Below are 24,746 nucleotides of genomic sequence, written 5' to 3'. Positions count from 1 at the left end.
CTATTCCCCTTACAATCGAGTCCCCTATCACTATAGCTCTGCCACTCTTTTTCCTGCCCTCCTGTGCAGCAGAGCCAGCCACGGTGCCTTGAACCTGGCCACTGCCACCTTCCCCTGGTGAGCCATCTCCGCCAACAGTATCCAAAACGGTATACCTGTTTTGGAGGGAGGTGACCGCAGGGGACCCCTGCACTGCCTTCCTACTCTTCCTCTGTCTGTTGGTCACCAATTCACTATCTCCCTCAGTAATTTTTATCTGCGGTGTGACCAACTCACTGAACGTGCTATCCACGACTTTCTCAGCATCGCGGATGCTCCAAAGTGAGTCCATCCGCAGCTCCAGAGCCGTCAAGCGGTCAAACAATAGCTGCAGCTGGACACACTTCCCGCAGGTGAAGGAATCAGGGATACAGGAAGGAGCCCTGAATTCCCACATCCCACAAGAGGAACATGACACGGCGCTGGGATCTCCTGCCATGACTTAACCCTTAAATTAGCTTAAGAACAACTACAATGTCAAGAGAAAAAAAAAGGAAAGAAAAACTACTTACCACTCCCTTTAAGGAGTTTACTCCTTTAAATTGTTCTCAATTTAGAGAATGTTAACTACACTAGGGACCTTGATTCACTAAAAAATAAACGCTACTTCCTATAAGACCTGCAGACCTTCCCTTTCCTTTTACTTCAGTTACTGCAGATAAGGAGAAATACTCACCTGAACCTACTCACCAATCAGGTGCCTCCCCTGTGTCGCGTCCCGATCTGATTCCTGACGTCACTTCGAACTCGGTCGCAGCTCCGCTCGGCTCCTCTCAGCGCTCTGAAATCCCGCCTTTTATCGGACGCTCCCTCCGCTCGGCTCGGCTCCTCTCAGCTGTTCTCAGCGCTCTGAAATCCCGCCTTTTATCGGACGCTCCCTCCGCTCGGCTCGGCTCCTCTCAGCTGTTCTCAGCGCTCTGAAATCCCGCCTTTTATCGGACGCTCCCTCCGCTCCGCTCGGCTCCTCTCAGCTGTTCTCAGCGCTCTGAAATCCCGCCTTTTATCGGACGCTCCCTCCGCTCCGCTCGGCTCCTCTCAGCTGTTCTCAGCGCTCTGAAATCCCGCCTTTTATCGGACGCTCCCTCCGCTCCGCTCGGCTCCTCTCAGCTGTTCTCAGCGCTCTGAAATCCCGCCTTTTATCGGACGCTCCCTCCGCTCGGCTCGGCTCCTCTCAGCTGTTCTCAGCGCTCTGAAATCCCGCCTTTTATCGGACGCTCCCTCCGCTCGGCTCGGCTCCTCTCAGCTGTTCTCAGCGCTCTGAAATCCCGCCTTTTGTCGGACGCTCCCTCCGCTCGGCTCCTCTCAGCGCTCTGAAATTCCGCCTTTTATCGGACGCTCCCTCCGCTCGGCTCGGCTCCTCTCAGCTGTTCTCAGCGCTCTGAAATCCCGCCTTTTATCGGACGCTCCCTCCGCTCGGCTCGGCTCCTCTCACTGAATGGATGTTCTTACTTATAAGTTTATAAGTAATTCCGCAAGATAATATTGTTCAGAGGCATTTATTGGCTTTCATAGGAAATAAGTATACAATGATACCTACTATTAATAATAATTACACATATACTTAACACACTTACGGAACATGTTACCGGAGAATTCACACGTTACAGTTCTCGAGCTCAAAGGGTTAACGACTGAACAGTGTAACAGATTCGGAGGTGATACCAATTGGTAATCATCGGTTCATTTATTGATAGTCAAATCAAACATGCAAAGGTGTCAAATATTTAGACAACAAAGATCAAAGCATCATTACCCCGTTTGATCTCTGGGCGGAGGTCGTAATTATGTTGGTGACGTGGTGATTTCAGGTTTCCCCCACAGTGGGGTAGTCTTCTGATGGTTGGATATTCTTCTGACCGCATTGTCGCCTTCGCTGATTCCTCCGCCCTGAGCTCGATAAATGTTGGTTTTTAATGCCTACCCCGGCAGGAAACTCACAACACATATGGAACAACACCCATAAGACCCTCATAGATTAACAAAGTTGTCTTTCAAAGAATTCAGAATGGCCTGTTTGTCCAATGGGGAAATGGCTTGGAATGACACACGTTCTGTTTTAACTTGGAGACCCACCTGCGAACCCAGCAGGTAGACACTATTGGGAATATGGTAACCAGGACTTGTATGATCAGGACACTAAATGTGCTCATGGGGATTCACCAGCATTACAGACATTTTCCCCCCATGATTTAGCCCCAAGCGTCTGTATACCTTTCTCTATTTCCTTGTTATCCTGCTGCATTTTGACCAGATGTTTCTGAGCAGTAACACTCCTACCCAAGATGCTTTTAAGACTGAATGATAAAGGGGGTATGTGGTGCCTGAATTGAATTACAGCCTGTAATGCTCCCTCCATCAAGCCCCCACGGATCTTCAGTCCGTTGACGTCATGGTCAAGTATAGTTACCGGGGAGTCCCGACGGGACCCTAGTTTGAACTCATGGGAAGGGGTTACACATCCCATTGACCATGTTAGTGGACACTTCGGGGGGGGGGGGTGGAAATTGGATAGAGCCTGTTATTGGGCGGGGGCAGCGCAATCCGCTATTACCCCGTGCCCAATGGCCCCTGTGCATGCAGGACAAGGCTTGCGTTAGGCCTGGGGACTTACCTGCAATCTGCTTTGGAAATCAGCGTTGAACGAGGATTCAATGCAATTCGCACTTTTCACCAGCAGGGGGAGTTCCAATCTCTTAAAGGCAGACAGTCTCTTAAATATCTCTTAAAGGTAGCTGGTACCTGTTAGTTGCTGAAAATAACTGTCTACTGCCTGCACAGAGTCTGAACGGAGATCAAACATCGCACATGCAAAAACACAGATGCAGCTCGCGTCCCTATGTTTACAAACTGATGAGTTATGTTAAAACATTGAATAAAGGTTGCGCACTACTAAATCCCACATCCTCCACTCTGCATGCCAGACCTCACCAATCTGCCGATCTGAGTTTGTACCAGGCCTGCGAGAGCTCGTGCACCAAGGTTCTCTGCTGATGCACTAGAGACCTTGGTGCAAGAGGTGGACAGAAGAAGGGACATCCTATATCTGCGAGGAGGGGGGGACATATGCCCAAAAGGCAGTGGGAGGCAGTGGGGGACAAAGTCAATGCCAGACGCACAGCATCGTGAACATGGATGCAGTGCAGGAAGAAGTTCAATGCTTTGACATGAATGGTCAAGGTGAATGAGGTCAACTGTCAAGTGGCGTGTCCTACCAACTGCACCATGCACTACACCCCCATCATCCACATACCAACAAACTCTTTCCATCAATACTCAACTCTTCCAATCAGATGCTTCCTCTCACCCTTACACATTACCACTGTTGCAAGCCGTCCGCCCACAACTCACAGGCCGCACACACTGGCAGCTATTCAACCAGCCAGACATACGTCCCACTTTCTTGCAGGAGAAGGTGGTGCATATCAGAAGGCAGCAAGTGGCAGTGGCATTTAGCCCCTCGAGCCTGTTCTGCCATTCAGTGAGATCATGGTGGACCTGTGACCTAACTGCATATACCTGTCTTAGCCCCTTAATACCTTTGGTTCACAGAAATCTATCAATCTCAGATTTAAAATTCACAATCGAGCTAGCATCTTCAGAAGAGCGTTCCAAACTTCTGCCACTCTTTGCTGTGGAGAAGCATTTCCTAACTTCACTCCTGCACGTCCTGGCTCTAAATGTTAGGCTATGTCCTAGTATTCAAGTATAGGAGACCTCCAAAAACAGTTACAAATGTCTCGGCAGCCAGAAGCAATAATCCAGCCACTAACCTGTAAATCCTGCATGGTCCCTTTAAATAGCACTGGTGGGGGTCCTCCAGGCACTCTAAGACACGTTCAGATGGTCGTGGTTAGGACTGTGTGTTGAGTTGAGCGTTAAGTCCCAAAATGGTGTCTATCACTTTAAATCAGCGTTGCACAATGATTGTATCCATTTTCCCCTTACTTTACATGCTTCTGGCGTTCGTTGTCCGCCCCTGCGCTAACTCCTGTACCAAGATTGCGTCCGGCGCACATCACCCTGGAAATGTGCGTGCAAGATGCCATCTTGACACGTCGGGAGGCCATGTAGTGCCGAAACAACAGACGCTACACGGCCCAATTTAGCGTCCAGCCTATCGCCATCTAATGTTCCTGTTAGCACTTTTAAGTACACTTAATGCTTTTGCGGCCAAAATTTACAACCACTCGGAAGCTCTCTGTCTGGAGGGTAATGTTTACTTGCGTTTTTGTATCACTGTGGCCATAACAGGCACCAGTTTCTTAGCCCAATTTAGTAATTCTGGTTGGTGTAAAGTGAGATGTTAACCGCCAAACTGGACATGTGGTGTTGCCTTATGTGTAGTGTTTCTTGTTAGTTGTAACGCAATACCTTCCTCTCTCCGAATGAACGACATTGGTCCTTTTCAAATTCAATAGTACAATTAAGGGATTCTTCATCCAGAGTGAAACCACAAGCTGGCAGTGCATTTTGTAAAACGCCACTTCTGCACAACCAGGATCCACTTTTCCTGGAACAGCATGAAGTGTTTGGTGCAATCCAGAACCCTTCTTTTCCCCTTTATTGATATCCTCGATCTTCGGATAGATTTACAATTCCTCATGTATAACATCCTCCAACAAGCCCATCGATTCCACTTTAAATACTTGCATCGGTTTTACATCAGCAGATAGCAATGGTACTGTCACTACCACAGGAATCAGCCGCGAAACAATGTCACTCTGCTTGCAAGGCTTCCTGGAATAATCCACCAATCCAAGTCTTCCCACCTTATCCATATTCCCATCTGATTTCCAGATTTTCATTCGTTTGTCCAATATAAAATTTGGGATCCACTTGTTTCCTATAGGATTTAACCCCCTTTTGAATCTGAACATTATAAAAACTCTCCATACATAATTTCCTTTAAGATCAGTTGTTCCTTAGTCCTTGTTATTCTGAAATATTGCCAATATCCCTTACCTGTCTCTCTGCCAGTCGTTCTATTAAAATTCTATAGATTATGGAACCGTTCCTGCAGATTGGAGGGTGGCAAATGTAACCCCACTATTTAAAAAAGGAGGGAGAGAGAAAAAAGGGAACTACAGACCGGTTAGCCTAACATCAGTAGTAAGGAAAATGCTAGAGTCTATTATAAAGGATGTGATAACAGGACACTTAGAAAATATCAATGGGATTAGACAAAGTCAACTTGGATTTATGAAAGGGAAATCATGTTTGACAAACCTACTGGAGTTTTTTGAGGATGTAACTGGTAGAATAGATAAGGGAGAACCAGTGGATGTGGTTTATTTGGATTTTCAGAAGGCCTTTGATAAAGTCCCACATAAGAGATTAGTGTGCAAAATTAAAGCACATGGGTTTGGCGGTAATATACTAGCATGGATTGAAAATTGGTTAACATATAGGAAACAGAGAGTAGGAATAAATGGATCTTTCTCGGGGTGGCAGGCAGAGACTAGTGGGGTACCGCAGGGATCAGTGCTTGGGCCGCAGCTAATCACAATATATATCAATGATTTGGATGAGGGAACCAAATGTAATATTTCCAAGTTTGCTGACGACTCAAAACTAGATGGGATTGTGAGTTGTGAGGAGGATGCAAAAAGGCTTCAAGGCGATTTAGACAAGTTGAGTGAGTGGGCAAATACATGGCAGATGCAGTATATTGTGGATAAATGTGAAGTTATCCACTTCGGAAGGAAAAACAGAAAGGCAGAGTATTATTTAAATAGTGATAGATTGGGGAATGTTGATGTACAAAGGGACCTGGGTGTCCTTGTACACCAGTCACTGAAAGCAAACATGCAGGTGCAGCAAGCAGATAGGAAGGCAAATGGTATGTTGGCCTTCATTGCAACATGATTTGAGTACAGGAGCAAGGGTGTCTTACTGCAGTTATACAGGGCCCTGGTGAGATCACACCTGGAATATTGTGTGCAGTTTTGGTCTCCTTACCTAAGGAAGGATATACTTGCCTTAGAGGCGGTGCAATGGAGGTTCACTAGATTAATTCCCGGGATGAGAGAGTTATCCTATGAGGAGAGGTTGAGTAGAATTGGCCTATACTCTCTGGTGTTTAGAAGAATGAGAGGTGATCTCATTGAAACATATAAGATTCTGAGGGTCTTGACAGGGTAGATGCTGAGAGGTTGTTTCCCCTGGCTAGAGGGTCTAGAACCAGAGGGTATAGTCTCAGGACAAGGGGTCGGCCATTTAAGACTGAGATGAGGAGGAATTTCTTCACTCAGAAGGTTGTGAATCTTTGGAATTCTCTACCCCAGAGGGCTGTGGATGCTGAGTCGTTGAGTATATTCAAGGCTGAGATGGATAGATTTTTGGACTCTAGGAGAACCAAGGGATATGGGGATCGGGCAGGAAAGTGGAGTTGAGGTTGAAGATCGGCCATGATCTGATTGAATGGCGGAGCAGGCTCGAGGGGCCTTATGGCCTACTCCTGCTCCTATTTCTTCTGTTTCTTATGCGATTTATATCAATTAGTGTTAATTGTATTCAGGTGGTGCGTGTGAATTGGGGACTCTCTTGTACCCATATGTAAGAGAGCTGATCGAGAGTGCGGTGTGTGTGTAATGTGGATCTCTGTGAATAAAGGCTTGGAAGCAACTGAAGACCAGGCTCTAGTGTTCTAGCCTTCACCACCGGGCTATCCAGTTTGTTACATTATATACCTCTGTAAGATCAACTCTCAGATGCCTCCTTTCTGGGCCCAAGTTTCTCCAGCCTTTCCTTATAACTCACCCTTTCTTGCTTCTCCTCGAAATGGAACACGTCCGTGTGTTTACTCGAACAGTAACTAACGCTCGCCTATCTTTTAATGTAGGATTTATCCGGTCGTGCCAGGCAATGCTCGGGTCACAGTGGAGAATGATGTGGTGGCTGGAGGATTTTACTTCCCTAAAAACGTTAGTACAGGTTACAGGAGCTACCAGAAGATGTCTCAGTAGAAGGCCTACTCTTTTCCTTTGAGGTTCCCCACCACCCCATCCACCCCCCCCCCCCCCAAATTATCTCCACCCTCCATCCCCGAGGGCACCAGGCTGCGGTACTCGCACCTCCCCCGCCCTCACAGCTGACCACTCTTCGTGTGCCATTCACAATGCTACCTCTCTGTCACTCAGAGAGATGATGTGGAGATGCCGGTGATGGACTGGGGTTGACAATTGTAAACAATTTTACAACACCAAGTTATAGTCCAACAAATTTATTTTAAATTCCACAAGCTTTCGGAGGCTTCCTCCTTCCTCAGGTGAACGGTGTGGAAAGCCCTGCAAATTTCCACACCGTTCACCTGAGGAAGGAGGAAGCCTCCGAAAGCTTGTGGAATTTAAAATAAATTTGTTGGACTATTACTCAGAGAGATAGCTGTGCACTGACTGGGATCTCTCACTTCTTGCTGTTGGAACTATCTGTGCAACCAGTGACAGCTCTCATTCCCTCCCTTGATGAGCTGTCTGTACATTGACTGATGTCTTTTCGTCACCCGGTGCAGAGGCAGACATCTTGGATGAAAGCCTTCCTTCGGTGACATTGTCACTGGCGAATGCCTTTTCCACTGGCTGTTCCCGTTCATTATGTCAGTGGACAGCAATCCTTATCCTCTGTATAAATGACTACTGTTCTAAAGACTAAAACACTCTCACAAGGGACGGCAGTGAGACACAGCAACAACACCGATATCTGCTTTTATAAAACTTAAGAGTTACAGAGCGATCCTCTAGAATTAACGTCACTTTTAACTGTAGGCAAATTAAACTCTGACAATTGTTTTTCTGTGAAGCCACATTCCAGTCCTAAATAAAAGTACAAATCATAGAATCATAGAAAGGTTACAGCACGGAAGGAGGCCATTCGGCCCATCGAGTCCGCGCCGGCTCTATGCAAGAGCAATCCGGCTAGTCCCACTCCCCTGCCCTTTCCCCAAAGCCCTGCAAATTTTTTCCTTTCAAGTACTTATCCAGTCCCCTTTTGAAGGCCATGATTGAATCTGCCTCCACCACCCCCTCGGGCAGTGCATTCCAGATCCGAACCACTCACTGTGTAAAAAGTTTTTCCTCATGTCACCTTTTCCCAAACACCTTAAATCTATGTCCTCTGGTTCTTGACCCTTCCGTCAATGGGAACAGTTTCTCTCTATCTACTCTGTCTAGACCCTTCATGATTTTGAATACCTCTATCAAATCTCCTCACAACTGTCTCTGTTCCAAGGAGAACAACCCCAGCTTATCCAATCTATCCATGTAGCTGAAGTCCCTCATCCCTAGAATCATTCTAGTAAATCTCTTCTGCACCCTCTCCAAGGCCTTCACATCTTTCCTAAAGTGCAGTGCCCAGAACTGGACACAATACTCCAGTTGTAGCCAAACCAGTGTTTTATAAAGGTTCATCATGACTTCCATACTTTTGTACTCTATGCTTCCATTTAAAAAGCCCAAGATCCCGTATGCTTTTTTAAATGCTTTCTCAACCTGCCCTGCCACCTTCAATGATTTGTGCACATACACCCCCAGATCTCTCTGTTCCTGTACCCCTTTTAGAGTTGTGCCCTCTAGTTTATATTGCCTCTCCTCGTTTTTCCTACCGAAATGTATCACTTCGCATTTTTCTGCGTTAAATTTCATCTGCCACGTGTCCACCCATGCCACCAGCCTGTCTGTGTCCTCTTGAAGTCTATTACTATCCTCCTCACTGTTTACTACCCTTCCAAGTTTTGTGTCATCTGCACATTTTGAAATTGTGTCCTGTACACCCAAGTCAACGTCATGAATATATATCAAGAAAAGCAGTGGTCCCAGCACCGACCCCTGGGGAACACCACTGTACACCTCCCTCCAGTCTGAAAAACAACCGTTCACCACTACTCTCTGTTTCCTGTCACTTAGCCAATTCTGTATCCATGTTGCTACTGCCCCCTTTATTCCATGGGCCGCAATCTTGATGATAAGCCTACCATGCGGCACTTTATCAAACACGTTTTGAAAGTCCATACACACCACATCAACCGCATTGTCCTCATCTACCCTCTCTGTTACCTCATCAAAAAACTCTATCAGGTTAGTTAAAAACGATTTGCAATTAACAAATCCGTGTTGGCTTTCCCTAATCAATCCACACTCGTCCAAGTGACTGTTAATTCTGTCCCGGATTATCATTTCTAAAAGTTTCCCCACCACTGAGGTTAAACTGACTGGCCTGTAGTTGCTGGGTTTATCCTTACACCCTTTTTTGAACGAGGGTGTAACATTTGCAATTCTCCAGTCCTCTGGCACCACCCCCGTATCTACAGATGTTTGGAAGATTATGGCCAGTACCTCAGCAACATAGGATGCATCCCATCCGGAGCGGGTGACTTATTTACTTTAAGTACAGCTAGCCTTTCCAGTACCTCTTCTTTATCAATTTTTAGCTCATCCAGTATCTCAAATATATCTTCCTTTGCTGAGACTCTGGCAGCATCTTTTTCCTTGGTAAATTGCCTTACTCATTCTCCATTTCAGCTCCTGACTTTCCATTCATTCTGTAACCATGGGGGCATTGCCTTAACAGTGCACCTCGTTATAACGCGCAAATTGATTGGCTGTGGTGGGTGATGTTTTCAGAGTGGGAGAGGAGCCCTTACCTGCACCCACTGAGTACTAGATACGGTGCAGCAGTTAAAAAAAATAGACACTTAGAACCATAGAAAAGATACAGCACAGAAGGGGGCCATTCAGCCCATCGTGTCCGCGCCGGCTCGAAGAACAACCAGGTGCCCATTCTAATCCCACCTTCCACCACCTGCGCCATATATAATTTCAAAATGTCTCAAAGTGCCTCTCCGCAACGAATTATTACCAAAGAGCAGGGACTGTTGTCATTTAATCAGTTTGGTGAAAACAAGAGACCCAAGTTTTAACCGCCCCCCCCCACCCCCAAAAAATCTTTCTGCTACATTCACTCAAAAGAAAGAACTTGCATTTATACAGCGTCTTTCACGACCTCAAGACGTCGCAAAGTGCTTCACAGCCAACGAATGTGATAACGACCAGATAATCTGTTTCGGTGATGTTGGTTGAGGGATAAATAATGGCCAAGTCACTGGGGAGAACTCCCCTGCTCCTCTTCAAGTAAACTTGCAAGGAACATAAAAGTGGACTGTGAAAGCTTCTGCAAGTATGTTAAAAGAAAAAGATTAGTGAAGACAAATGTAGGTCCCTTACAGTCAGAAACGGGAGAATTTATAATGGGTAACGAGGAAATGGCAGAGCAATTAAACAAATACTTTGGTTCTGTCTTCACGGAAGAGGACACAAATAACTTCCCAGAAATGCTAGGGAACCAAGGGACTAGTGAGAAGGAGGAATTAAAGGAAATTAGTATTAGTAAAAAAATAGTGCTGGAGAAATTAATGGGACTGAAAGCTAATAAATCCCCAGGGCCTGATAATCTGCATCCCAGAGTACTAAAAGAGGTAGCCATGGAAATAGTGGATGCATTAATTGTCATCTTCCAAAATTCTATAGACTCTGGAACAGTTCCTGCAGATTGGAGGGTGGCAAATGTAACCCCACTATTTAAAAAAGGAGAGAGAGAGAAAACAGGGAACTACAGACCGGTTAGCCTAACATCAGTAGTAGGGAAAATGCTAGAGTCTGTTATAAAGGATGTGATGATGTGGAGATGCCGGTGATGGACTGGGGTTGACAATTGTAAACAATTTTACAACACCAAGTTATAGTCCAGCAATTTTATTTTAAATTCACAAGCAAGGAGAATTTTATTTTAAATTCACGAGGAAGGAGAAAATCTCCGAAAGCTTGTGAATTTAAAATAAAATTGCTGGACTATAACTTGGTGTTGTAAAATTGTTTATAAAGGATGTGATAACAGGACACTTAGAAAATATCAACAGGATTAGACAAAGCCAACATGGATTTATGAAAGGGAAATCATGTTTGATAAACCTACTGGAGTTTTTTGAGGATGTAACTGGTAGAATAGATAAGGGAGAACCAGTGGATGTGGTTTATTTGGATTTTCAGAAGGCCTTTGATAAAGTCCCACATAAGAGGTTAGTGTGCAAAATTAAAGCACATGGGATTTGTGGTAATACACTGGTGTGGATTGAAAATTGGTTAACAGACAGGAAAGAGAGAGTAGGAATAAATGGGTCTTTTTCGGGGTGGCAGGCAGTGACTAGTGGGGTACTGCAGGGATCAGTGCTTGGGCCCCAGCTATTCACAATATATATCAATGATTTGGATGAGGGAACCAAATGTAATATTTCCAAGTTTGCTGACGACACAAAACTAGGTGAGATTGTGAGTTGTGAGGAGGATGCAAAGAGGCTTCAAGGTGATTTAGACAAGTTGAGTGAGTGGGCAAATACATGGCAGATGCAGTATGACATGGATAAATGTGAAGTTATCCACTTCAGATGGAAAAACAGAAAGACAGAGTATTATTTAAATGGTGATAGATTGGAGAATGTTGATGTACACCAGTCACTGAAAGCAAACATGCAGGTGCAGCAAGCAGTTAGGAAGGCAAATGGTATGTTGGCCTTCATTGCAAGAGGAGTTGAGTACAGGAGCAAGGATGTCTTACTGCAGTTATACAGGGCCTTGGTGAGACCACACCTGGAGTATTATGTGCAGTTTTGGTCTCCTTAGCTAAGAAATATACTTGCCATAGAGGGAGTGCAGCGAAGGTTCACCAGACTGATTCCTGGGATGGCAGGACTGTCGTATGAGGAGAGATTGGGTCGACTAGGCCTGTATTCACTCGAGTTTAGAAGAATGAGAGGGGATCTCATTGAAACATATAAAATTCTGACAGGGCTAGACAGACTGGATGCAGGGAGGATATTTCCTCTGGCTGGGTGGTCCAGAACGAGTGGTCACAGTCTCAGGATACGGGGTAGGACATTTAGGACTGAGATGAGGAGAAATTTCTTCATTCAGTGGGTGGTGAACCTGTGGAATTCTCTACCACAGAAGGCTGTGGAGGCCAAGGCACTGAATATATTTAAGAAGGAGCTAGATAGATTTCTAGACACAAAAGGCATCAAGGGTTATGGGGGAGCGGGAATATGGTATTGAGATAGAGGATCAGCCATGATCATATTGAATGGCGGAGCAGGCTCGAAGGGCCGAATGGCCTACTCCTGCTCCTATTTTCTATGTTTCTACGTTTCTTCGAAACAGGGTCATGGGATCTTTTGCGTCCAGCTGAGAGAGCGGACGGGTGGTGGTAGCACTCTCACCTCCGAGTCAGAAGGTTGTGGGTTCAAGTCCCATTCCAGAGACATGAGCACAAAATCTAGGCTGACACTTGAGTGCCAGTACTGAGGGCGTGCTGATGAGACATTAAACCTACGCCCCGTCTACCCTCCCAGATGCACGTAAAAGATCCCATGGCACTATTTTGAAGAAGAGCATGGGAGTTCTCCCCGGTGTCCTGGCCAATATTTATCCCTCAACTAACATCACTAAAAAAAACTGATTATTTGCTCATTGCTGTTTGTGGGTTCTTGCTGTGCACATTGGCTGCTACGTTTTCTACATTACAAAAGAGACAAAACCTCAAAAAGAACTTCATTGGCTGCAAAGCGCTTTGGGATGTTCTGAGGCTGTGAAAGGCGCTATATAAATGCAAGTTTCTTTTTGAGAGAAGTTTGAAAATATTGCAGGGAGTAGGTGCAGCCTAAGTCTCTCTCTGCTTCGTGTAAGATGTACTAATTCTCACTCCCTCCATTCTAGACCCTCTTCCACCTGTGCCACTATGCTGTCTCTCAGGAAGATTGCGATTTCACTCAGCCCAAAAGCTTCCGGCCAGACCGCTGGCTTCGAATCGGCGGCGTTGGCAAGGGGGAGAAGAAGCATCATCCCTTCGCCTCCATCCCTTTCGGCTTCGGCACACGTGCCTGCCTGGGGAAACGGGTGGCGCAGCTGGAAATGTACAGCGTGATCACACGGGTAAGTCGCGGTGGGCGAGCGCGAGGGGCGAGTGTGGCACAGATTCACCAGAACGATACCGGGGTTGGGGGGGGGGGGGGGCTAGAAAGATTAAATTACGAGGACAGCTCGCGTAGACTAGGCTCGTATTCCAGTGCATTACTGAGGGAGCGCCGCACTGTTGGAGGTGCCGCCTTTCAGATGAGACGTTGAACCGAGGCCTCGTCTGCCCTCTCGGGTGGATGTAAAAGATCCCACAGCACTAGTCGAAGAAGAGCAGGGGAGTTCTCCCTGGTGTCCTGGTCAACATTTATCCCTCAACCAACATCACTAAAACAGATTATTTGCTCATTATCACATTGCTGTTTGTGGGATCTTGCTGTGCACAAATTGGCTGCCTCATTCCCTACATTACAACAGTGACTACACTTCAGAAGTATTTAATTGGCTGTAAACTGCTTTGGGATGTCCTGAGTTCGTGAAAGGCTCTATGTAAATGCTAGTCTTTTTTTGACACACTACATAAATGTAGAGATTGACAGAATCTGGGCACGATTGCTTACAATTCATGATTACAAGCAAGAAATTTGCATATACTGGCCTTGCATTCCCTCGAGAAAAAAAGTTTTTTTTTATTCGTTCATGGGATGTGGGCATCGCTGGCAAGGCCAGTATTTATTGCCCATCCCTAATTGCCCTTGAGAAGGTGGTGGTGAGCCGCCCTCTTGAACCGCTGCAGTCCCTGTGCTGTTAGGAAGGAATTCCAGGATTGTGACCCAGCGACGATGAAGGAACGGTGATATATTTCCAAGTCGGGATGGTGTGTGACTTGGAGGGGAACGTGCAGGTGGTGTTGTTCCCATGGGCCTGCTGCGCTTGTCCTTCTAGGTGGTAGAGGTCGCGGGTTTGGGAGGTGCTGTCGAAGAAGCCTTGGCGAGTTGCTGCAGTGCATCCTGTGGATGGTACACACTGCAGCCACAGTGCGCCGGTGGTGAAGGGAGTGAATGTTTAGGGTGGTGGATGGGGTGCCAATCAAGCGGGCTGCTTTGTCCTGGATGGTGTCGAGCTTCTTGAGTGTTGTTGGAGCTGCACTCATCCAGGCAAGTGGAGAGTATTCCATCACACTCCTGACTTGAGCCTTGTAGATGGTGGAAAGCCTTTGGGGAGTCAGGAGGTGACTCACTCGCCGCAGAATACCCAGTCTCTGACCTGCTCTTGTAGTCACAGTATTTATGTGGCTGGTCCAGTTAAGTTTCTGGTCAATGGTGACCCCCAGGATGTTGATGGTGGGGGATTCGGTGATGGTAATGCCATTGAATGTCAAGGGGAGGTGGTTAGACTCTGTTGTTGGAGATGGTCATTGCCTGGCACTTGTCTGGCGCGAATGTTACTTGAGGGCTGATTTAATTGAAATGTTTAAGATGATTAAAGGATTTGATAGGATAGATATAATCTATTTCCTCCGGTGGGGGGAGTCTAGAACAAGGGGCCATAACCTTCAAATTAGAGCTAGGCCATTCAGGGGGTGATGTCAGGAAGCACTTCTTCACACAAAGGGTAGTGGAAATTTGGAACTCTCTCCCCCAAAAAGCTGCTGAGACTGAGGGTCAATTGTAAATTTCAAGACTGAGATTGATAGATTTTTGTTAGGCAAGGGTAGTAAGGGTTACAGAACCAAGGCGGGTAAATGGAGTTAAGATACAGACCAGCCATGATCGAATTGAATGGCGGAACAGTCTTGAGGGGCTGAATGGCCTCCCCCTGTTCCTATGCACAATGTACTGGTTAATGCCTCCATTACAACCTTTTGACTCAGTGATAAGAATACCACCAGTCAACTAGACGCCCTAAAGCCTCTGCTCGAGGCTGTTTCTTTCAGCTAACAGATTTTCTGGGGCGTTGCTGGCTTTTTGCAAATTGGATAGCAGTCACTCCTTCCCTAACCCAGGACGTGGAGATGCCGGTGATGGACTGGGGTTGACAATTGTAAACAATTTTACAACACCAAGTTATAGTCCAGCAATTTTATTTTAAATTCACAAGCTTTCGGAGGCTTCCTCCTTCGTCAGGACCACTGAGATCGCTTCTACCCACCCTACCAGCTCCCTGGCCGAGATCGCTAACTCCTCACGTACTGGAAACTGAAGACAGGGGACCTTCGGAAGAGCCAACGAGGGAGCTTTTATTTTTTTTAAAAGAAAACAAAAGTCTTGAGATACCAGGACACTGCCGAGGCTGCAAAGATTAGACGTGAAGTGGATCGAGAGGTTAATGGCTAGATGGCGCTGCCTTTATTAAAAGGACCGGAGACTGTGGGAGGAAGGGAGGTTGATGATTGAGGGAGGGTTGAGGGGGGGGGGAAGGGCCTCCATAGTTTTAAAAGGTCCCGGAGAAAGAACGGGTTAGAACAGGAGATGCTGCGATGAGCCTTGATTTCAACAGTGAGGACACAATGCAGTACGGTAGTATAGTGGTTATGTTATTGGACACGATTCCAGAGGCCAGAACAGATAATCCTGAGTGAGTTCAAATCCAACCATCTTGATATAAAAAGCAGGTATCAGTAAAAGTCACCATGAAGCTGTCGGATTGTTGTAAAAACCCAACTGGTTCACTCATGTCCTTTAGGGAAGGAAACCTGCCGTCCTTACCCGGTCTGGCCTGTGGGTGACTCCAGTCCCACACCAATGTGGTTGACTGTTAACGGCCCTCCAAAGCGGCCTAGGAAGCCACTCAACCCTTTCCAGGGCAACTAAGGGTGGGCAATAAATGCCGGCCTTGCCAGTGACGCCCACATCCCAAGAATTAATTTTTAAAATGCAGAGAGGAGGAAGATTATGTCGGCCGGTGCTTAGGAGGAACAGGAGAGTAATGTTCGGTTAAGCAGTGGCCATAGCAGAATTGGTAAAATGGAGAGGGACAGGAAAGATTGCAATAGAGGGAGGTTGGAGGTTAGAGGCAAGGGAAGACTCTCCTACCAGGAATCAAGCCTGTTTTCTTGTAACCTGCCCAGGAAGGTGAGATGTTGGGAAAAGCCTCTCCGGATACGGGAGCAGAATTGAAATCCAGGACAGAGCTGGGATTTATAGGGAAAAATTCACAGGAAAAAAGTCTTTGAGAAAACTGAGCTTCTTGGGGCTTTGGTCGGGGGTGGGGGCAGCAATAACGTAGGAGAAGATGTGGGAGGTCCATTTGAGATCGGGGTTGGGTGTGGTGGGGGTGTGTGGATAGTGAGGCCGAGAACATCAATAAATGAGGAAGGACCAAGGAGAGAAGAGAAGGTAGCTGTTAATTGGGCCTGCCAAGGACGTGAAGAAACTAGGTATTCTGTTTGGCCTTATCTTCACAATAAATAGGCTAGCACCACGTTAAAATAACGCCAACCAGAAAGTCTAGGCCTGTGTCCTTTAAGAATCGAAGGAAGCTATTGGGGTGAATTCCCATGTGGCTTCTCCTGCTCTGCCTCCATAACTTGGAAGGGAAACAGCAGGTTTTCCTGCGGACTTGCGAGAGGGACCCCCCCACAGGAAATTTGCGAGACAGGTTGTCGTGGAGATGCCCGTGGAGTAGATCTTTCCAATTGAGTTGGACAGTGTATATGAGGGGGACAATCTGCAAGAGCAAAGCGTGATTGGTCCAGGACCTGCCTGGCTCAACCCAATAGAACGTTTCTTTCCTCCTCCGCTGATCAAACGCCCCTGTTGATTGGTGTAAAGAGAAAAAGAACTTGCATTTTAACAGGGCCTTGCACGACCTCAGGACGTCCCAAAGCGCTTTACAGCCAATGAAGTACTTTTGAAGTGCAGCCACTGTTGTAATGTAGGAAACGCGGCAGCCAATTTGTGCACAGCAAGATCCCACAAACAGTAACGTGAAAATGGCCAGATAATCTGTTTCAGTGATGTTAATTGAAGCATAAATATTGGCCGGGACACCAGGGAGAACTCCCCTGCTCTTCGTCGAAATAGTGGCCGCGGGATCTTTTACATCCACTTGAGATGGCAGATGGGGCCCTCGGCTTAACGTCTCATCCGAAAGACGGCACCTCCGACAGTGCAGCACTCCCTCAGTACTGCACTCGAGCATCAGCCTAGATTATGTCGATGTAGAAAGAAGTTTAAAGTGTCCAGACGTTGAAGCATTGTGTCCTACACTGTAGAAATAATGGGGGAGGCAAAGATAACACAAGAGGGACAAGAACTGTGATAGTGGCTTTAGGTGGAGTTAAAGGGGAAAGAATAGTGTGTAGGATAATGAAAGAAAGCATTTCCCCTTTTAATTGGAAGCGTGAATGAAGCTCTGTCAGTGCCTGAGTTTAGTTTGTTCCTGACTTAATGGGCTTCATTTTAGCACCCGCTATCGGGTGCGTTCCTGGCGGGGGTGGGGGTGGGGGGCTCCGAAAATCGGGGAATCCCGGAGCGGGTTCGGAGCCCGGCTCCAACCCGCCCACTTCCGGGTTCCCCACAGACGCGCCGACGTGCGCGCGCAGCCCCCGCTGGTGGGAATCCCGCAGGCAATTAAAGCCGGCGGGATTCCACTTAACAGTATTTACCTTGGTATTTCAGGTCATTAACAGACCCGATTAAGTGAATATGTGAGGAGGGGGGGATTTTATTGACAACTGGGACTGTTTCCCACACTGTGGGAAACACTCCCAGTTGAAATGGACCTGTTGCAGCTGTCAGCCTGTGGCAGCTGCAAAGGTCCATTTGACAGGTGTGGGGGGGCGGGGGAGACCCTCACCCATTGCAGGAGGCCACTCTGTCACTTGGGACAAAGTTTGGCCTCCACCACCCTCCTCCTGACAAGAAAATTCACCAACTTGCACACTTACCCCGGGGTCCAGAGACATGTACCTACCTTGCGGACCCCCTCAGATGTACATCTTGCGGATGGGGGCCGCCGCAGCTGCAGTCATGACCTTCTCGGAGGGCGAACAGCCTCACCAGCCTCGCCGTCCACGCCATCCACCTCTGACACGTGGAGCTCCACAACAGAGTGCTGTGACACATCCACCTGCACAGCAGGAGGGAGGGCAACGGCGGAGAGAGATGCGTCGCAGAGGGCACTACCCTCGCCACAGGGTCCACAGACCGAGGCTCAGCCTCCTGGACCTCTCTGAGCAGCAGTGCACACGGAGGCTCAGAGTCGTGGACATCTGCAACCTCCTTCATGCCGAGCTGCTCCCGGTTGTCCCGAGCACCATCTTCTTACCTGTCGCTGTCAAAGTTACCACTGCCTTCAACAACTTCTCCTCCGCAGCCTTCCAGGGTGCAACCGGGGACATCGCCGATGTTTCTCAGTCGTCTGCACAAAAGAGCCCTGCAAATACACCTACACCCACTCTGCAGTGACACAATGGGTGGCATCAGGTGTGGGTCTTCATTGTGATCCACAGGAAAGGGCATTATTGCACAGACCAGACAAGATTCCTAAAGACGTGGCAGTAGTGGTGCCAATATATGTAATGTGAGTTGGTCAGAAATTCAATATAAGTAAAAACCATGACAAACCCTCAAACACCCTTGTGCATCCCCTTCATGCTCACAACATGTTTGCCTTACGCTGCCTACTGCACATATGTGATGCATGCCCTGTGGCTGCAGCACAGGTAGTGGCAGGTTGAGTGAGGCTGACTGTGAAAGAGATGCACGAGAGGGTGAGTATGAGATAGAGCCATGAAATTGAATGAGGATTGGGTTGAGTGGTAGTGGTGGGATGAGTACTGGCGAGGTGAATAAGTGCAGGTAAGATGAGGATGAGGTTTGAGTGGGTGTGAGGAGTGATGTGACAGAGTAGTGTTGGCAGTGCAGAAGGAGATGTGGGGTGGGGGCAGTGATGTGGCAGATGGAGTGTAGGGGAATGAGTAAGTGTACTCACTTTGGCTCACCTACTGAGGTCATTGGAGCGCCTCCTGCACTGTATGCAGGCGGGCGATATGTTGGTGGTGCTGGTGACCTCCTCTGCCACCTCGAGCCAGGCCTTCCTGGTGGCAGAGGCAGGCCGTTTCCTCCCACCTGCCGGGGGGAAGATCTCTGTCCTCCCCCTCCTCCTTACCCCATCTAATGATACCTGGAGTGAGGCATCATTAAACTGGGAGCAGCCTTCCCCCTGGGCTGCTCCATGCTGTAATTTTTCCTATTTGTTGCAGCATCAGTCAGTGGAGGACTGCCCCTTTAAATAGAGCTCCTCCAGCTGACAGATCTTACTGCGCATGCGCAGCCCGCCCGACGCGCAGATCAGCAGCGGGGAACCCGGAGGAGCAGGTAAGTGGATCCAATTAGGCTGCGATCGCACGGGGGGCAGACTAATTTCACCAATAGCCCCCCCACCCCCCCCCCCCCCGCCGCGAACCCGCAGCCCTGCTAACATCGAGCCCAATCTCTTCCTTTTCAGCTGATAAAGCACTTCGAAGTAAGGCCGGATCCTTCCGGAAAAGTGGTAACGCCAAAAACCAGGACGCTGCTTTTCCCCAGCACCCCCATCAACTTGCAGTTCATCGACAGGAAGTGATCAACCGTCCGTCTCACCGGTCCTGCCCCTTTAACACCGCCCGACGGTCTTTCTCCGAAGACAAGAAATTACCATTGGTGAAAAAACATGTTGGGGAGGGAAAGCGGGGGGGGGGGGTGTGGTGAATTCTCGCGAGGGATTCCACCGTTCGTCGCCCATTAACTTTCATATAATCGTAGACTCTCACAGCATAGAGGGAGGCCATTCGGCCCATCGCGCTTTTGGCACCTTTTCTTTCCCGGGATTTCCGCCAATCTTCGGCTGAAGTCGCGGCGGTCGAGCGGGTGAACCTTGGCGGTAATTCGCACCTCTCCCCCTTAATCCGGTCAGCGTTGACTTTGATTCCTGACTGCTAGTTTGTGCGTCACCAATTGGATTATTTTTTTTGAACTGAATTAATCGACTAACTACAGTCCCCACCACTTTAAAAAGTCCATGTTTAAAACGGGCAGTCACTTATATCGGCTGAAAAAGTGACCATCATTAGCCATTCGCACTAACTGATTTTTGGACTTTAGGGGAATCGGGGATATGGGGATCGGGCGGGAAAGTGGAGTTGAGGTAGAAGATCAGCCGTGATGTTATTGAGTGGCGGAGCAGTCTCGAGGGGCCGAATGGCCTACTCCTGCTCCTATTTCTTATGTTCTAACGTCAATTTCAAAGTTGCCGGTCTTAAGTGCTCCCGTTTATTTCAGGCAGAAACAGCTGTGCTCACTCGTCTGTCACTCACAGGCATCGATCCAAACTCAGATTGTTAACTCTTTTCTGATCTATTAGGTAACTCACAGAGCCAATGCTAAGGGAGAGCATTAATTATGGTGGCAACTTAAATTGATTATGGGCTGGATTTTGCTCTGAGCAAGCCTTCTCCGGGCTTTTGCACGGCAAGTTCCTCTCATGGGGTCCTCAGTCCAGCACGGCCCCCTCTCCTAGGCATCTGGGACCTTTGTGACCTGGGCACGCAACTGTCTATCCCCTTCGCCAATCAGATTGAAGCATCTTAATAAACCACGCAGAGTTAGAAGCAGAAAGTGTCAGTTAGAATAGTGAATTCAATAATAAATAATAAATCAGGTACAGAAAGCGAAATAGAGGGTAAGAAATATTGAATTGAGAGAGAGAATAGAGACGGAAAGAAAAAGTAAAAAAACTTAAAATTTAAATTTTTTTGAAGAAAAATGTCCACCAACAATTAAAAGCTGAAGGAATGAGACTGCAGACTTGTAGAAGTAAATTTTCAGTGCCAGAGGGGTTGATTGGGTGTCATTAAGACTTACCACGCCGTTAAAAGTTTGGTTATACCTAAATAGCTTGAGATCCCTTTTTCTGGCGAGTGGGACTTGATCCCACAACCTTCTGAGTCAAGAGATAAGAATGTTACCCACTGACTCACAGCTGACACCTAAAAACATCCTCTGATGCATGTTCTGAACAGTCGCTGTAGAGTATTTTTGTTGGGGGAAAGAGAAATTCTCAATCTATTGAGAAAAACAGAACGGGCTTATATTCCCATGGAGGGTTTATTTACCATGGCAACCAGAAGGCATTGGATATGCAATCTCCCTTTCTGTAGATTTTCATCAGTGAGCGCACTCAGTATCTAGTCTGGCTCTTGTTTGTGTTGCTTGTATAGACTTTGAATCTTTTCTCGTTCCACGCAGTTCTCATGTTAGAGAAGCTTTTTACTTCAGGCCTGAAAACAGGTGAGCAAAAGGCTCTTCTGCCACCTAGCGGTTGCTATTTTATTTCAGATGCAGCTCTAACATGCTATTCTGAACAACAACTGAAAAAGACTTCCTTTCTTGCCATTCGTCTTTCGTGAAGTAGAACAGAAAGGATCCAGAGATCGTAAAAGATGAGGGAGGCCATTTGGTCAACCGCATTGAATCAACCACATTGCTGTGGGTCTGGAGTCACATATAGGCCAGACCGAGTAAGGACAGCAGGCTTCCTTCCCTAAAGGACATTAGTGAACCAGATGGGTTTTTATGATAATCCTGTAGTTTCTTGGTCACCATTACTGATACTAGCTTTTTTATTCCAGATTTTATTTAATTAACTGAATTCCCTAGCTCCCAATGGTGGGATTTGAACTCATGAACTCCAGATTATTAGTCCCGGGCTCTGGATTACTAGTCCAGTAACACACCGTACCTGGGATGGTGGAGGCAGATTCAATCTTGGCTTTCAAAAGGGAACTGGATAAGTAGTTGAAGGGAAAAAATTTGCAGGGCAACGGGGAAAGGGTGGGGGGAGTAGGACTAATTGGATTGCTTTTACAGAGAGCCGGCATGGGTTTGATGGGCCGAACGGCCTCCTTCCATGCTGTAACCGTTCTATGATTCTATGAAATGTTCCTGTTCGGCTCCAGATAACCCTGCAACAGATGTTGCAAAAGCATTATACAAGTTTTCTGTAATATTGTTAACCTTGTTAGGGAAAAGTATTATGTCATTCCCTCTGACCAAAGGCTTACTGTCCATCCAAAATAAGCTTTTTTATGACCTTGTGCAAGAGAGGGCCTCTAAGTAATGAGCATCTGGTGTCATGCCTATCTCCTGGTTATAAGTTAGAAAAGGGGAGCTGTCTCTAGTTTTATAATGCTTTGGGGAAAGAGTACTGGACAACTTGGAGACAACTAACGAGAGAGGTAGTAAAGTCAGATGTGTGTATGAGGGAGTAGGGCTGATGGCAGCCCCATGAGACAGACAGGACGATTGATGGGAGGCCCATATACTGTGTCTTAAAAACGTCAATAAAGTTGGGTACCTCTTCGCATCGATCAGAACGTTCTTGGAGCGAGGCTGGACCGCTCAACTAATCAAAGACTTTCAAGAGGCGCATCTCGAATCTTTGTATAGTGGTAAACTTGGTCATGTTGTATTCATCTCATCAGGTATGTTTAATTGTACTCTTGTATTGTAACAACATTGTTACTTGTTATAAATTTTTAATAAAGCTATTATACTTTGGAACAAAACACCTTGAACTGTAAAATAGATTACTCACAATCCCAAAGGCCTAACGGGTGGCTGGTTCTCACCTGACAAGCAGAGGACAGTTTACCAGAACCGTGTGTGGTTTTGGCTCATTAAACCACAACAGTACTCATAGGGTTGGCCAACTCTCCAGGAACCAAAGATTAAGCTCCCAGACACTGCTGTGAGCAAAACCCAGGAGAAAAAACATAAGGGCATTAAAAAATGGTGCTTTTTTCCCCAATTTTCTTTGAACACTTGTTTATTAGTTATAAAAATACTGAGATGGGGGGGAAAAAGGCTGTTTGATTTGGGGGGGTGGGTGGGGGGTGCAGGGTGGTTGGAGGCAGAGGTCATGTGCTAAACGCTCCAGGAAATACATCCAATCAAATTTGACAACATTCTCCTCCCCAACTTGTACGTGTGGTTAAAATAAAATTGAATAAAAGCCTCAGTCGTCGCTCCTCGTAGCCAGTCGCTGTTGCACCCAGTTGCCTCACCTGGCTGTCTTCCTTGAAAGCCTCGTTATGCACTATTAACTGATTCCACTGACAACAGATATTTCAGTCGGTGCCTCGGTGACCACTTCATGCCACATAGGCCTGTGTTAACCCCCCCCCCCGCCACCACCCACCATCCCTCGAGTGCCACGTGACATCACTCCCTGTCCACAAATTTCAGGTCAATAGGTTTTCCAGGTGCCAGCAGGCCATGGGTTTTGGCAGGAACAGTTCCAGTGTTAGGGGCCATCTGTATCTCAAACGCTTGCAGGAGCTGAAGAAAGCAGAGGTTAAAGGTTAGTACAATTGGACACAAGAGTCAATAACCCCAACAACATGCATTTATATCGCGCCTTTAATGTAGTAAAACGTCCCAAGGCGTTTCCCAGGAGCGATTATCAAACAAAATTCGACACCGAGCCACATCAGGAGATATTGGGACAAGCTTGGTCAAAGAGGTAGGTTTTAAGGAGCATCTTAAAAGGAGAGAGGCGGAGAGGTTTAAGGAGGGAATTCCAAAGCTTAGGGCCTAGGCGGCTGAAGGCACGGCCGCCAACGGTGGAACGAAGGAAGCTGGGGATGCGCAAGAGGCTTGGATTGGAGGAGCGCAGAGATCTCGGAGGGTTGTAGGGCTGGAGGAGGTTACAGAGGTCGGAGGGGGTGAGACCATGCAGGGATTTGAACACGAGGATAAGAATTTTAAATTCGAGGCGTTGGTGGACCGGGAGCCAATGTAGGTCAGCGAGCACTGGGGGTGATGGGTGAACGGGACTTGGTGCGAGTTAGGATACGGACAGCAGAGTTCCCGTGGGCTTTTTCTCTCTTTCCTTCCCCCCACCCTGACTTTAGCGAGTAATGAGATGCAGGTCCATGAGTCCTCCACCCTCTCACCCACACAAGAGGCCGTTCTTCATTCTTTCACACGGATGCCGCACACATCCGGCAATTCTTAAAAAATTTCACATCTGCAGCTTTTCCTTTTGAACTCGGGTCTCAGCTGCCTGTTGATAACCACAGTGATCGTCAGCTGAGTGTCACTGCGTCATTACAACAGTGACGAGACTTCAAAAGCACTTCGCTGGCTGTAAAGCGCTTTGGGAAGTCCTGAGGTCGTGAAAGGCAGCGATATAAATGCAAGTTGAACCAACGATCTTCTGACTGAAGAGGTCATGAGCGCTGCCCAACTGAGACAAGGCTGAAACTTGCATTCTGGAGCAGCGGTTGTTTTACAACTGAATTGCTTGTTGGGCCACTTCAGAGGGCATTAGGAGTCAGCCACGTAGCATGGACCTGGCTGGATTCAAGTGAGGGTGGCAGGCTCTCGTTCTTGAAGGCGGATTTTTATGCCAATCCAGCAGCTTTAATGGCCGTTATTGCCAGCTCACAAATAGACGGTTGAGGGGAGATTAAATAGAGGTGAGCGAAATCATGAAGGGTTTTGATGGAGCAAATGAGGAAAAACTGTTTCCACTGGCAGAAGGGTCGGTAACCAGAGGACACAGATTTAAGGCAAAAGAACCAGAGGGGAGATGGGGAGACATTTTTTTTCAAATGCAGCGAGTTGTTACGATCTGGAATGCGCTGCCTGAAAGGGCGGTGGAAGCAGATTCAATAGTAACTTTCAAAAGGGGATTTAATAAATGCTTGAAAAGGAAAAATTTGTAGGGTTATGAATCATAGATAATTTCTGGCACAGGAGGCCATTCGGTCCATCGTGTCCGCACCGGCCGAAAATGAGCCACCCAGCCTAATCCCACTTTCCA

At 47.2% G+C, this 24,746-nt stretch overlaps 2 protein-coding genes across 5 annotated transcripts in view; one reads left to right on the top strand and one right to left on the bottom strand.

Moving 5' to 3' along the window:
* The window catches only part of cyp27a3 (cytochrome P450 family 27 subfamily A member 3), a 56,035-nt gene extending 33,550 nt beyond the window's left edge, over positions 1 to 22,485 (top strand). Inside the window, exons 7-9 of one of the 2 annotated variants that reach the window (XM_067987051.1) lie at positions 6,881 to 6,962; positions 12,798 to 13,013; positions 19,389 to 22,485. In XM_067987051.1, the coding sequence (XP_067843152.1) occupies positions 6,881 to 6,962; positions 12,798 to 13,013; positions 19,389 to 19,505 (415 nt within the window). In that variant the 3' untranslated portion in view covers positions 19,506 to 22,485. The remainder of the gene's footprint in view (positions 1 to 6,880; positions 6,963 to 12,797; positions 13,014 to 19,388) is intronic. The other variant, XM_067987053.1, reaches the window with a different exon arrangement.
* A 242-nt stretch (positions 22,486 to 22,727) lies between these two features.
* Positions 22,728 to 24,746, bottom strand: part of LOC137323511 (cytochrome P450 27C1-like) — a 61,115-nt gene continuing 59,096 nt past the window's right edge. For all 3 annotated transcript variants that reach the window (XM_067987056.1, XM_067987055.1, XM_067987057.1), the window contains exon 9: positions 22,728 to 23,257. In XM_067987056.1, coding sequence (XP_067843157.1) covers positions 23,141 to 23,257 — 117 coding nt within the window. In that variant the 3' untranslated portion in view covers positions 22,728 to 23,140. The remainder of the gene's footprint in view (positions 23,258 to 24,746) is intronic.

The sequence above is a fragment of the Heptranchias perlo genome, chromosome 7, assembly GCF_035084215.1.
Source record: "Heptranchias perlo isolate sHepPer1 chromosome 7, sHepPer1.hap1, whole genome shotgun sequence".
NCBI lineage: Eukaryota > Metazoa > Chordata > Chondrichthyes > Hexanchiformes > Hexanchidae > Heptranchias > Heptranchias perlo.
Note: the sequence above shows the minus strand (reverse complement) of the source record. Positions and strands in the feature narration are given on the sequence as shown.